The sequence below is a fragment of the Anolis carolinensis genome, chromosome 1 (assembly GCF_035594765.1).
Source record: "Anolis carolinensis isolate JA03-04 chromosome 1, rAnoCar3.1.pri, whole genome shotgun sequence".
In the NCBI taxonomy this organism is placed as follows: Eukaryota; Metazoa; Chordata; class Lepidosauria; order Squamata; family Dactyloidae; genus Anolis; species Anolis carolinensis.
Window position 1 is genome coordinate 254,031,960 of NC_085841.1, and position 13,595 is coordinate 254,045,554.

The following is a 13,595-nucleotide window of genomic DNA, read 5'->3' on the forward strand; positions in this document are numbered from 1 at the left end:
TCACTGAGGGCTATGTCTCTATAGTAATACAAATGATAATGCTGTTAGTATCATTGTGTAACATAGGTTCCTGTGCGTTTTCTGGGTTGTATGGCCATGTTCCAGAAGCATTCTCTTCTGACATTTCACCCACATCTATGGCAGGCATCCTCACAACCTCAGAGGATGGCTGCCATAGATTTGGGTGAAAAGACAGGAGAGAATGCTTCTGGAACATGGCCATACAGCCCGGGAAACTCACAGCAATCTAGTCATTCTGGCCAAGAAAGCCTTCGGCAACACACTGTGTAACACAGCATTGTTTTTCACTGTTTGTTTCTGTTAACAGGAATGCCGCAAAAATGAAATTCTTCTATCCAAACTGAAAGCCAGGAGTTCTTGAAGGACATCAGGCAGTGATTCATTTGTATGATTGAATATATCATTTTCTGCATATTTCTTCAGTTTGATCCATGCAGTAACTAAAGTGATTTTTAAAAGAATGAATTCATTTGAGCAATGTTACCTTATATGATTTCTTATGTGTTATAAACATCATACATACATGTGAATGATAGACACACCAGAGTGATATTCTTTTGTATTTCACCGAAACTTTGCACTAGGTAACATTTCAGGAAAAAATACATATGGTTTAGAAAACGTGTATCATGTTTTGAACTGTAAAAAGAGTAATTCAAGATGCATTGTATGAAAAGCTCAAACCAGTTTCCACCAGTTCGACATTCTAAAGGATTTTAAAGACCTCTCCACCAGTATCATTCATGATAACTTTATTTCATGTCTTCAGCATTAATTGGGGAAACATTTCATACAATAAAAAACTGGATATTTTGTCTGAAGATTATGAGCACCAAAATTGAGTATTGCCTCTTTTCCTTCTGAATTAGAATTTAAGCGTCTAGAAGTCTGTACAGCAGTTCCTTCACAATAAGCTCCATTCAGAACCTAAAATGCCTTTGAATTCCATTTGAAACTTGCAAACATGAGCTGAAGAAAATTGGCAGTGTATTCCAGTTTAGGAACCTATGGTAGATGAATTTAAGAAAAAGAAGATTCTTAATGCAATCAGTGTTGCTTCAGAAGCTGGCAATGAGCCTTATTTTTTTTTAATTGGGTAGGAAATAATAAAGATCTGGTTTTTTTTTCCTATTACTTCACATAAACAGTTAGACTTTTTGCTCTGAGGGCCAAATGATACCAAGTGGAAAGCACAATGCCCTGTGAACTACCAGAGTCAGCACTTGCCACAGATTTATTTGCAGTTCACTGTTGAACACTTAACTTAATAGTTGGAAGGAATTTGGAGAACCAAAGGGGAGATGCTGATAATAATAATAATAATAATAATAATAATACTTTATTATCCGGTTCCATCTCCCCGAGGGGACTTGGAGCGGTTCACATGGGGACCAAGCCTGACCAACATGTAAAAAATATACAACAACAGCATATATAATTAAAACAATAATAATAAAATAACATTCATAAAATAAATAGCAAGCATCAGGACTAAACAGTGGTGCTATTAAGAAATTACAGGGAAGGCAAGCATGTGCAAAAACGCAATGCAATGAGATTCAGGAATAGAGTAAAGTGCTGAGGGTTAGGGCAGTAAATTAATTAAGACTGGATGGTGATAAAAGCGGACCTACTGTTCAAAAGCACGTTGAAACATTCAAGTCTTCAAATTTTTACAGAATGTGGCCAAGGTAGGTGCTAGTCTAATCTCCCTAGGGAGAGAGTTCCAGAGCCGGGGGGGGGGGACCACCGAGAAGGCCCTCCCTCGTCCCCACCAGTCTTATTTGTGATAGAGGCGGGAGCAAAAGAAAGGCCTCCTGAGCAGATCTAAGAGCCCGTGCATGTTCATAGGAGGAGATACAGTCACGCAAGTAAGCAGGGCCCGAGCCATTTAGGACTTTATAGGTTATAACCTGTACCTTGAATTGGGACCGGTAAGTTATCGGCAGCAAGTGGAACTGCTTCAGGAGAGACATCGTACGCTCCCTGTAGCTAGCTCCTGTTAGCAGCCTGGCTGCCTATCTTTGCACCAATTGTAGTTTCCCGGCCATCTTCAAAAGCAGCCTCATGTAGAGCACATTGCAGTAATCCAGTCTAGATGTAACCAAGATGTGGACCACCCTGGCACAGTCAGACTTCTCAAGTACAGTCTCACCTGGTGAACAAGGTTTAACTGTGCAGTGGCTCTCCTGGCTACCGCCAACACCTGAGCATCAAGTGCCAACTATGAGTCCAGGAGAATACCCAGACTGCAGATCTGTGTCCTCAGGGGAAGTGTAACCCCATCGGGCACAGGCAGCCAACCTATATCCAGATTGGTCCCACAACTGACCAGGAGAACCTCAGTCTTGTCTGGATTAAGCTTCAGCCTGTTAGCCCTCATCCAGTCCACCACAGCCATCAGGCACTGGTCCAAGACACACGGGGCTTCCTTTGAATTAGGTGGAAAAGAGTGATAAGAGTTGAGTGCCATTTGCAAGGTTTGCCCTTGTCTGGTATAGAGGCAATCCATGCTTCAGGGAACATCAACAGCACTGTAGAAAAGCACAAAAGGCTCAGTTCAGTTCAAGGTGAATAATGTCTTACCCTTGAAGAGGCTCTTTCAAATATCTGATAGATGGAAGAGCCTCCAACAGAGAAGAGTTCTTTCTCTCACCCTAGTCATTATTCCACAGAGGGTACCTCCAGGCAACAAATGCCAGGTCACCTCTATGAACATGCCATCACATTGACATTGCAGCAGCAAGGGTATTCAATGCCAATCAAGCTGGCCAGTTGCAACATTCACGCTTGCCTCCAACAGAAAAGAGTTATTTCTCCCACTCTGGACATTATGCCACAGAGGGTGCCCCCAGACAAAAAATGCCAGGTCACCTCTATGCACATACACTCACACGGACTTTGCAGCTGCAAGGCTATTCAATGCTAATCAAGACTAAATGCTATACTTTTCTTCTGCCTGGCAGAATGAGGTTGAACTGAATGATACCTGGAGTTGTGGTGGTGGTGGCGGCGGCGGCTCCTCCTCTTCTTCTTCCTCCTCCTCCTCTTCTTCTTCTTCTTCTTCTTTCTTCTTCTTCCAAACACTGGATGGCCATCTGTTGGGGATGCTTATATAAGTAGCTATTTGGGTTACATAAGATTTTTAGTTATACTCTGTGGCCATACTGTATTTACTTGAGTTTAGACCCCAAACTTTTGTTAACACTTGGGCTTTGGCAGCCATCTGGGGAGAATGGGCTCAGAGCGCTCCTCTCCCACTGGCCCAGCCAAAGGGAAATAAGAAAGAGCGCCCACGGGCTCCCTTCCCTTCCTTGCTTCCTCACGAAGAGCCAGTCATGACAGAGCTATCCCTGGCCCCCACCTTCTCTGACCTGCTGGATTACGCTGCCTTCCCCTCCTTACAATCCAGGCTGCAAATGGGGCTTCCATCCTTCCTCGCCTCAAAAGCAGGCCAGGAAAGAGGGATCTAACACAGCCATTCAAGCCGCCTCCCTTGGCTTCAAGGTGGATACCTCCTTCCCTTCAGCCCCATGATGAGCTGGGTTGTAAAGGAGGAGACTGCAAATGGTGCTGCATTTCTTCATGTCCCTCTTTCACTCATTGCCAATTTCTGAACTTCATTCCAAAATGATAGCTCATGGGTCTCTCTTGCATTGGCAAAAGAAGTCAAAAATTGATTCCGTTTGTTATCTCCTGGGTTCCACTATGTCATCTGTTCTTTGGTTCCTGGGAAATGCCATCACCACATTTCCTGAAATCTCAAGAATAGTGAATTAACTAGGAGGGTTTTCAAGGTGGTATACAGACTTTCAAGGAGGTATACAGAAAATTCAGATGATTAAACAATCTCATCCACATAGATCACTTTTCCTAGAGTAAGCATTCCAATGCGAGGGCTTCAAATCTGCTATCCTTTGCTTCTAGTCAGAAATTGGAATCTAATCCCTTCTTGTGCTATTCTGTCAAATTTGCCTCTTTTGTCTTTTGGAACTGAGTGATAAGCTTAACAGCCAAATATTCTCCAAAGTACCATGTTAGGAGGACACCCTTACCACAGTTCATAGGATGTAAGAGCCTTTGCTTTCGTAGGCAATGTGTTTTGCAAATCATTAGCTTCAGTCCATAGATTCCTTGGCAATGTCAAGTCCAAAATGTGGATTTGGCCATTTTCATCAAAGACCTGTTCTTTCTTTCAGCAACTACATTTTGGTGCAGAAAAGAGGCACCGTCTCCTTGTAATAAATCCCAATTTCTTTGAAAAATTTCTCAGCAAAGTCTCCACAGAAATTGCATCTATTATTGGTCCGTAAGGTTTGAGGCATTTGGATGAAGGTGTTGCTTTCAGGTGACAAAAATTCCTGAAACTCTTCATGAATTTCACATTTTCTCTTGATCAGATACACAAATGAAAATATCCTGCAGTCATCCTTAAAGGTAAAAAAAATCTCATCCCAGCAACTGATCAGTCTGTTATAATCCCAGAAACTTTACTTTGAATGAGCATCACACGGCTTTTTTGGAGGGATGTGTGTGCGTATTTTTTCGCTTCTGTTTAAAGTGTGGATTCTTCTTTATCGCAGCAAGTTTGCAAATCCATGCCACTGCAGAATTGAGCAGCTTCAAACCAAAACCTTTCATTCACATGTCCTAGAGTTTTTAGTGCCAGAAACTTAACCATTCATCCTATTTACAATTCTTTGCAATGCCAGCAAATCTAGCAAATCATCTTCCATCCAATGGTTCCCCTTCTGCTCCCTGCCTTGTTCCACCATTGGACTCTTTCCTCCTTACCTTCTCTTGAGGAGTCTGCTATCAGTTCTCCATTTACACTCTCCACCTTTTCAACCCAACCCAGCATAGGGCTGCAAGGAAAGAAGGATCCAAGGTCACATAAAGGGAGGGGGATTGAATGGCAGTTTTGGAGCCCTCCTTCCTTTCCTGCCCTTGAGGCAAGGAAGGAAGGCCCCTTTGCAACCTGGATTGAGAGGAGGATGAGGACGCAACCAAATCCAGCAGGTCAGAGAACGTGGGGGACGCCTATACCTCCATCATCACTGGCCCCTCCTGAGGAACCAAGGGAAGGGAAGGAAGCATGTGGGTGCTCTCCAATGGGGGAGGAGTGCCCTGAGCCCCTTCTCCCAGGCTGGCCCTTGAATCCCCAGTGGTAACAGGAGTCTGGTCTCTGGGAGGAAGAGAGGAGGTTGGATCCTTCCTTCGCTGCAGCCCCATGCTGGGCTGGGTTTTAAAGGAGGATAGTGTAAGTGGGGAACTGACAGCATCCTCCTCAAGAGCAAGTAAGGAAGGGAGGATCGAACTTTGCCTCTCCCACCCCCAACCCCTTTGCCCATCCTTGGGCTCTTCCATCCTCAGCTGCTCTTGAGGCTGTGGCCAGGGCTCCTCTAGCAGTCTTCTCCTTCCAACTCCTCCCCCCTCCCTTCTGGGCCTTCAACGAACGAAGAATCCCATTTCGGGCAAAGGAAGATGGAGGGAATGGAAGTCTTGGAGCCTTCATTCCTTGCCTGGCTTAATGCTGCTTCTGCTGCCAGAATCCCATTTGCAGGCCCATGTGGCAGGAAGTTTGGTCACAAGAGGGAGAGTGCTAACAGCTGTTGAAGTGTCATTCTTAGGAAAACAATCCATTTCTTCTATTGCTTCATTTCTCCATTTTTCTCTTTCACAAATTGCCAATTTCTGAACTTCATTCCAAGAAGTCATGGGTCTCTCTTGTGTTGGCTATAGAAGGCATACATCAATTCTGTCTTGGTCATCTCCTGGGTTAGGACATGAGAGAAGCCTACCATAAGGATGGTAAAATATTTGGGTGTCCCCAGGGAAACATTGCACAGTTTGGAAGGACATTTGGGAATGGCATCTCCTAGGAACCAAAGAACAGATGAAATGGTGGAACCAAGGAGATGTCTTTTTTCGTGTCAGGAGCAACTTGAGAAACTGCAAGTCACTTCTTGTCTGAGAGAATTGGCTGTATGCGACAATGTTTCCCTGGGCACACCCAAATATTTTACCATCCTTATGGTAGGCTTCTCTGATGTCCTAACCCAGGAGATGACCAAGACAGAATTGTAGTTTTGAAGTCATGTATAAAATTAACGGTGAATTGAAATCATTAAATAATCAAGAAAGACTCTGGATGAACAATCAGAAAATACATTACGGCAATTCTATGTCAACAATGAAACAAAAGTAGTACAGTAGAGTCTCACTTATCCAAGCTAAACGGGCCAGCAGAACCTTGGATAAGCAAATATCTTGGATAATAAGGAGGGATTAAGGAAAAGCCTATTAAACATCAAATTAGGTTATGATTTTACAAATTATAGCACCAAAACATCATGTTTTACAACAAATTTGACAAATTTGAAAAAGTAGTTCAATACACAGTAATGTTATGTTGTAATTACTGTATTTACGAATTTAGAACCAAAATATCACGAAATATTGAAAACATTGACTACAAAAATGGCTTGGATAATCCAGAAACTTGGATAAGCGAGTGTTGGATAAGTGAGACTCTACTGTAGTAGCAGAGATTGGACAGCTTACTGTATACGAGGTGTGTTCAAAAAGTATCCAATTTTTATTCATAAAATACAACAATCTTACACTAATCTCCTTCAAAGTAATCCTCTTGGGCTGACACATACTTCTCCCAATGGTTCTGCCTCTGTTGGAAGCAAAGATGCAACACCTCTTTTGAGATGGCGTGTAGCTGTTCCATCACATTCTCTGTGATTTCTTCTCTGGATTTGCCCTTAGGACTTTAGAGACCTTAGGAGTAGCATGCGAAAAGCTCAGCCTCTCACAGAATATCGAGAAAACCAAAATGCTCTCTCAGCAGGCACCAGCTAATCCCACCACAATGCCAGAAAATACAGTTTAATGATGAACATTGGAAAATGATGACCATTTCCGCTACCTTGGAAGCCAGCTCTCCACAAAAGTCAGCATCGACACTGAAATACAATACACCTGTAAAACGTAGACCATCTACCGACATCACTCCCAAATTCTGAAACAATACCATCAATGTTACCTCTGAAAAATCCTGCTGATTTCTTGGTAAGAGAGATGGACAAATGTCAACTCTCTGGAAAAAGCAAAGACCACCAGGACTGAAGTGATGATCCTCCGCCATTAACTTCTCTGCAATGGTAACATTGTTTGAATGTCCAATCACCATCTCCCAAAGCAGTTAATCCACTTTCAACTCAAGAACTTTAAACAGAATGTTAATGGACAGAAAAAAAGATTTAAAGATGGGCTTAAAGCTATTTTAAAAACTGTGGCCTAGACACAGAACTGAGAAGTCCTGGTCCTCGAGTGTTCTAATCTGAGATCAGCTGTGGCCAACTGTGCTGTGGAATTCAAAGTGGCACGAATGGAGGGCTAAAGAGAGAAATGTGTCAGGAGGAAGGTGCATCAAGCCAACTCTTCTCGAGTCCTCCTTCTGTCTGGCCACGAGTTATAGCATAGGATGTGTCTCTGGACTGAAATCGGATTCCTTTCAGAGGCATTTTGGGCTTGGGGAAAAGCCAGAAATAACATGGAGCCATTGGGAGAGTAAAGAGCCTGCCGAAGCACAGGTGTGGTTTTTTTTTGCCAGGAAACTCTGTATCAAATGTGAAAAATGGGCAGGTGCATTATCGTATCCATAAATCTAGAACTCATTGACACTGGTCACTGTGTTGAGGAAGTTGGGATCACTGTTTGAAACCTGCGGCATGTCCTGAGGGATCTCCAAACAGAGTTGATTCTGCTTGATTGTTAGCAGCTTTGGCACGAATTTCACTGAGTCTCTTCTAAACTTCAAATCCTCAGTCAAAATGGAATGAACGGATCCAATGCTGATGCTCGCCTTCATCTGCAAGTTCTCCGATCACAATTGGATGATCCTACCTCACCAGGGTCCTCACTTGGTCAATGACGACCTCATTTCTAGATGGTCTTCATCTTTGTGGTGCCAATTGCTTAATCCTCGAATCTTGCAGATCGTTTCCCTTGGGAATCACCAAGTTTTACACAAAATTTAATGCAGTAGCTTTGTTTCAAAATTTTGGTAGAAACCAAATTCACATGGCACTCACTTAAACTTCCTCACTTCTCAGTTGTCTACTGATGACGGACAGCTTCTGCACGCAGGAAAAAATTCAACATGAGTATTGGGATCGCCTACATATATGCACCAAACCATAACTCCCTAACTTCCTTTGTTCCATATAAAAAATTATAGATGTATACTTTTTGAACACACCTCATACACCCCTGTCTGACTCATTTTTTGGGGGGGAGGAGATAAAGAACTGTATGATGTGAAATGTTTTGAAATTAGTAATAAACTTTTTATGTAATTTAAAAAAACAGGAAAATGAACCAGAATGTGTCTAAATGAGCTGTCAGAATTTCAGACACCATTAAAGACCTTTCTCCTCCAGAAGGACCATCTTGTTAATTTTTGCCTATAAATTTATTTATACCTACATTTAATTAGTACAATTTTAATGTGTTTTAACCTCTTGTGTTTTAAGTGGTTATTTTTTCTATGGTACATTAAGGACTTCCTCCTGTCCTACCCTATGTCTTGAGGAGAGGAGGGTAAGAAATACTACTACTGCTACTACTACTACTACTACTACTACTAATAATAATAATAGTAATGGATGATGACAATTTTGGACTGCTCACTCACTACCTCCTCCAAGGCATTATTTATACCCCCTTTCATTGTGGAAGACACACATGCTCCAGGAAACATGATACACCATGTTGTAATAGAGTTGTAACACTGCTCTGCTCTTCCTCCGAACTTGAAGGAGCAGGGTGTAGTATCCAGGGCATACAGCGCCACGGAGGCCTAGCACTCGCCCACCTGTCTCACAGCCCTGGTCCCCAGAAGAAAGAAAGGGCCAACCTTTGGAGCTGATGACACAGACACAGGTTTCCTCCTCACCCGAGGCATGTCTTGGACCCTTGAGGGCATCTAGGTCGGTCCCCACAATCAGTGGGAGAACAGGTGGGACAGGAGGAAATCTTTCCTTTGGGAGAGATAAGGGAAGATCGGTAAGTCATGGCTACAATGCCGGTGGTGCTTGCTTCTTCCAGAAGGCTGGTGCTTGTCTGCCTGTCTTTCCAAAAGATTTGCAGAATTGTTTGAAGGCAATGCTGAACTTATCGTTCCAGAAGTCAAGAGGTTTCTCATCCCTTTGTGGAAGAAGAGCAGGGAAGCTGCCAATCTAACCTCTTCAAAAAGAATTTCAGAGCCTGGGAGCTGCACTAAAAAATGCCTCTTCTCTGTCTTCCTCACCAGATTGACTTATGAATGTAGTCCAACAGAGGGAAGGGTCTCAGTGGAACCTTAAAAAATATAGGCAGGCTCGTGTTTATGAATATGGTGAGTCCTCCATATGTATGAAGTATGGATCTATAGATTCAACTATCAAATATACTTGAATATAAGCCGAGTTTTTCAGCCCCCTTTTAGGGTTTACAGTGTTCACTCACTACTTCGTGGTTCACTTTTTGCGGATTCACTGTTTCGTGGTTTTTCAATAAACTCTAAAAGTCTACAGTATTATAAATCATAAAAAATACAATTTACAGCCTAAGGGAGGGAGGAAGAAGAAGCCGAAGGATGAGAAAAGGAGCCCAAGTGGCAACAGGAGGAGGTTGATAAAGACTTAAAATAGTGTATAACTACTAAATAATGTTTAAATATTAAAATAAATATAGTGTCCCTACTTTGCGGATTTTCACTTATTCCTGGAACCTAACACCCATGATAAGTGAGGGAACACTACATCAAAAGACCCAGTTCTGTTTAAGGTGAATAATTTCTTACCCTTGAAAATGATCTCTCAAATATCATCTGGTAGATGGAACAGCCACCAAGAGGACAAGAGTTTTTGATGAACTTTAGATTCAGTTTGGTTCCTTGGAGTGCTGATTCAGAAAATCTACTCGCCTACAGAAACTATTTGCTTTGCCTTGCCTGGCACCTTTTGCCTTGCGCCTTTTGCCTTGCACCCCACGCCTTTTGCCTTTTGCCCCTTGTCTTTTGCCCTGCACCTTTTGCCTTTTGCCTTTCGCCCCGGGCCCTTTGCCCCATGCTTTTTGCCTCGCGCCCTCCGCCTTGCCTTGCCTTGAAGAAAGAAGGGAATTGTAAGCTAATTGTACCCTACTGTATCGTTCAATGGGACCCTTCCTTCTCCACCTCATTGTGGCACAATATGGTCTCACTGCTACTTCACCATAAATTTTAATATACTTCCCACCCATTTCTTTAACAACATTTTTGTTTAATAAATTTTATTACATTTCTATTCATTCTGTTACAAAAGATAGAAAAATCTTTGCAATTCATATAATAATAATATAATATAATAATAAAAAAACCCCGCCACCATCTCCCCGTGGGGACTCGGGGCGGCTTACATGGGGCAGATGTTATGGTTGAGCCTTATGGCTCCGCTACTGGGAGACGTGGTCGTAAGACTCCTCGGGAGTCAGATACTCTCGAGGAGCGAGAAAGGAAGCGGCTGCGGGATATCTTTGCAGAACCATCTGACGAGGATTCCTTTGAGGGTTTTACTGAGAGAATGGAGGAAGAGATGGTTAGCTCAGAGGAGGATGACATGGAATGGACTCGTGTGAGGGAGGATTTGGGTGCCACTGGCAATGATAGTATGGAAGGCGATTGGGGACCTTCAGGATTAGACCCGTGGACAAGCTGGAGGGATGGGACGGGATCCACAGCTGGGGATGCTGTGGGGCATAGTCAAAGGTGTTTCAGTTCTGATGAGGAAAGTGATGAGGAAACGCCTGGAATTAGGGTAACAGCTGATAGTGATGAGGAGTTGTAAACTGGCATAAAATGGGGTTTGGAAGCAATGGCTAATTGCGTTGGGCAAGGTAATCTGGACGAACGCTTGGGCTCTGTGTGGGAAATTCCTGAAGACGGGTGTGATTCGTTTGCTGACTACCTTGGACCTCCGTCGTCTTCTTGACGGACGCCATCTGTTTACTCTGGACTTACGGACTGACTGACTACGGCCTCGGACTCTCCTTCCTGTGATTATCGTTGGACCTGGTGAACTACAAACGTCTGTACCTGCCTTACGACCTTCGGACCGGATTGGAACTTCGCTGACCGCTTCTGCCCTTGAATGCTGTGTTTGTATCTGGAAATTGCTTGCTGTGTGGAGGAGTAACCTCTTAGTTACTCAAACATAGCTTTTGGCAGCAGAGAAGCATCTGCTGCCAGTTTTTTGTATTCCTTTGAATCTTTTGTTCACCAGCTTTTGCTTGTTTAAGTCCCAGGCTGAAGTAAGCTATTTTGGTTTAACCCGGATTAAACTCCGGTTTAATCCGGTTTATCTTTTGAGCGTTTTTTCTTGTGTCTTTTTACTTTTAAGGCCAGTGTTTGCCTAGCCCTTGTCTTTTACGGGCATTTTTGGTTCTGTAACTCCAATAAACTTTGTTATATCTTATCTTGTGGCGTTCTGTCCTTGACAGCAGAGGCCCAAACAACATAGGACAAAATACAGGCAACATAATACAAATCACACTATAAAAAGATAAAACAGTAATACAATATATCAATTAAAACAAAAATACAGGATAAAAATTGCATTTAAAACACATAAATGGTATAATTAATTCCTTTCCCCAATGTGCTACCTGTTGTGCTCCCCATCACCAGAATCCATTTCTTTATGATCCCACTAGAACCTCATTTCTTCTCTTCTTAATGTTTTTTCACTAAATTTCTTCCATATACTTTCAAAATCATTTTTCTTCCTTAGGTCTTTTTTTACATTTAAATTACATGTTAATTTATCATTTATTGCTAATTTCCAAATTTCCTTGTACCATCCTTCTTGTTTAATTTCCACCTCTCTTTTCCAATCTCTTGCTGTTAAGAATCTTGCAGCCATTAACAATTTTTTTGTTATCAATTTTTTTTCATTTTCTTCCATTCATCTGTATTATAAATAGATAACAGTATGACCACTTGTTTTATATTGATCTTTTCTTCATAATATTTTCTATCTCTACTACAACCTTTTCCCAAAACCACTGTACATATTTACATTCCCAACACATATGAATATATGTCCCCCTTTCGCGACAACCCCTCCAACGTTTTTTTGAGCAGCTCTTGTTTTTATTATCTGTCTTTGTCAGGGTCAAATACAATTTTCATACCATCTTATAGTAGTTTTCTTTTAGTGTAATTGATAAATTTTTGAGGTGATTTGCTCTCCATAATTTTTCTCAATTTCTTTCTCCTATTTTTATTCCCAGTTCTTCCATATTTCCCTTATTTGTATCCCTTTCCTCCCTGCTTTAATCTCTATTAATATTTTATATATCTTACTGGTTATCCCTTTCTGATACTCATCCTCTTCGTTAGTCTGCTATAACTACATTTTCAAAGGTAGTATCTTGATTTTATTATGGCAAGGTTGTAACAATCCCTTCTGAGCCTGAAGCATTTTTCTTTGCATCTTATTTCTCCACCTGGTTAACGCTTCTGTCAAAGATAAAATATACGTAGCATAAGTTTTAGTGTTACAGGAAAATTAGATGAAATTATACTGCAGGACGTGCTCCAATACAATGGGCAAGAACTAGGAAATGGCATTGAAACTGTTCAGGCCTGACTAATGTCGGCTGTCCATCCTCAACTTTGTTCAATAATCCGGCTATCAAGAAACAAACAGAATTATTTACACTTCCACTGAAGTGAGAAATTTAGATGCATTTCATGCACCTTTGTCTCATCTCAAGTGTACCATTTGTAGAGAGCTAGCTGTGTTTTTACCATTGATTTTTCTGCCTTTGTGCAAACTTCTCAATGGATAATGAACTTTTTAGTATGTAGGAGGGTAGCTGCTTCAAGGAGGCTAAGTGTCAGCAAAAAGCAACTATCAGTCACCAGGATGGATGATGTTGTCTCTTCCTATACCTGAGAAACTCTGGGATGTAAGAGGTAATATTGGGATGTGCAAAGGCATCTCTTAACACTTGCAGCCTGGTTCCTAGTCTGGAAAATAGGATTACTTTTATACCTCCTTCCTCTCCATGAGTAATTCTGAATGAGTCCTACAGTTCTCAAATGTTTTAACCTTAGATATGTAAAATATTCATGGTGGTCACATTGTTCTGCCAGTCAATGACTACTGATCTTTCCCCTTAACTATATCAAATTTATAGAAGTGTTTATTTGCTAGTTCCCATTCTAACAATTGGATTTAAACCTAAGTGATGTTCCATTTGTATGTGATTTACTTTTTAGAACATCTGATGTAATCATAAGAGTCATGGCGGTGTAGTGGTTTGTGGATTTGAATCCCCACTCAGGGATAAAAATCTCTGAGCAAGTCACTCTCTTTCAGGTTCAGAAGAAGATAAAGACAGCCCCCGCTTTCAATAAATCTTGCCAAGAAAGCCCTGTGATATAACTAAGAGTCATCTCAAAGTCGTTTCATAACAAATGTAATGATGCATCTACAGCTTGACACAGGTAACGGGAAAAGACAGAACAATCCCTGGGA

The 13,595-nt window shown here is 41.8% G+C and overlaps 1 protein-coding gene across 2 annotated transcripts in view; it reads left to right on the forward strand.

Moving 5' to 3' along the window:
• ccdc93 (coiled-coil domain containing 93) overlaps positions 1-560 on the forward strand; it is a 44,499-nt gene extending 43,939 nt beyond the window's left edge. For both annotated transcript variants that reach the window (XM_008109686.3, XM_003214890.4), the window contains one exon: positions 329-560. In XM_008109686.3, the coding sequence (XP_008107893.2) occupies positions 329-382 (54 nt within the window). In that variant the 3' untranslated portion in view covers positions 383-560. The remainder of the gene's footprint in view (positions 1-328) is intronic.
• Positions 561-13,595: the final 13,035 nt, after the last annotated feature.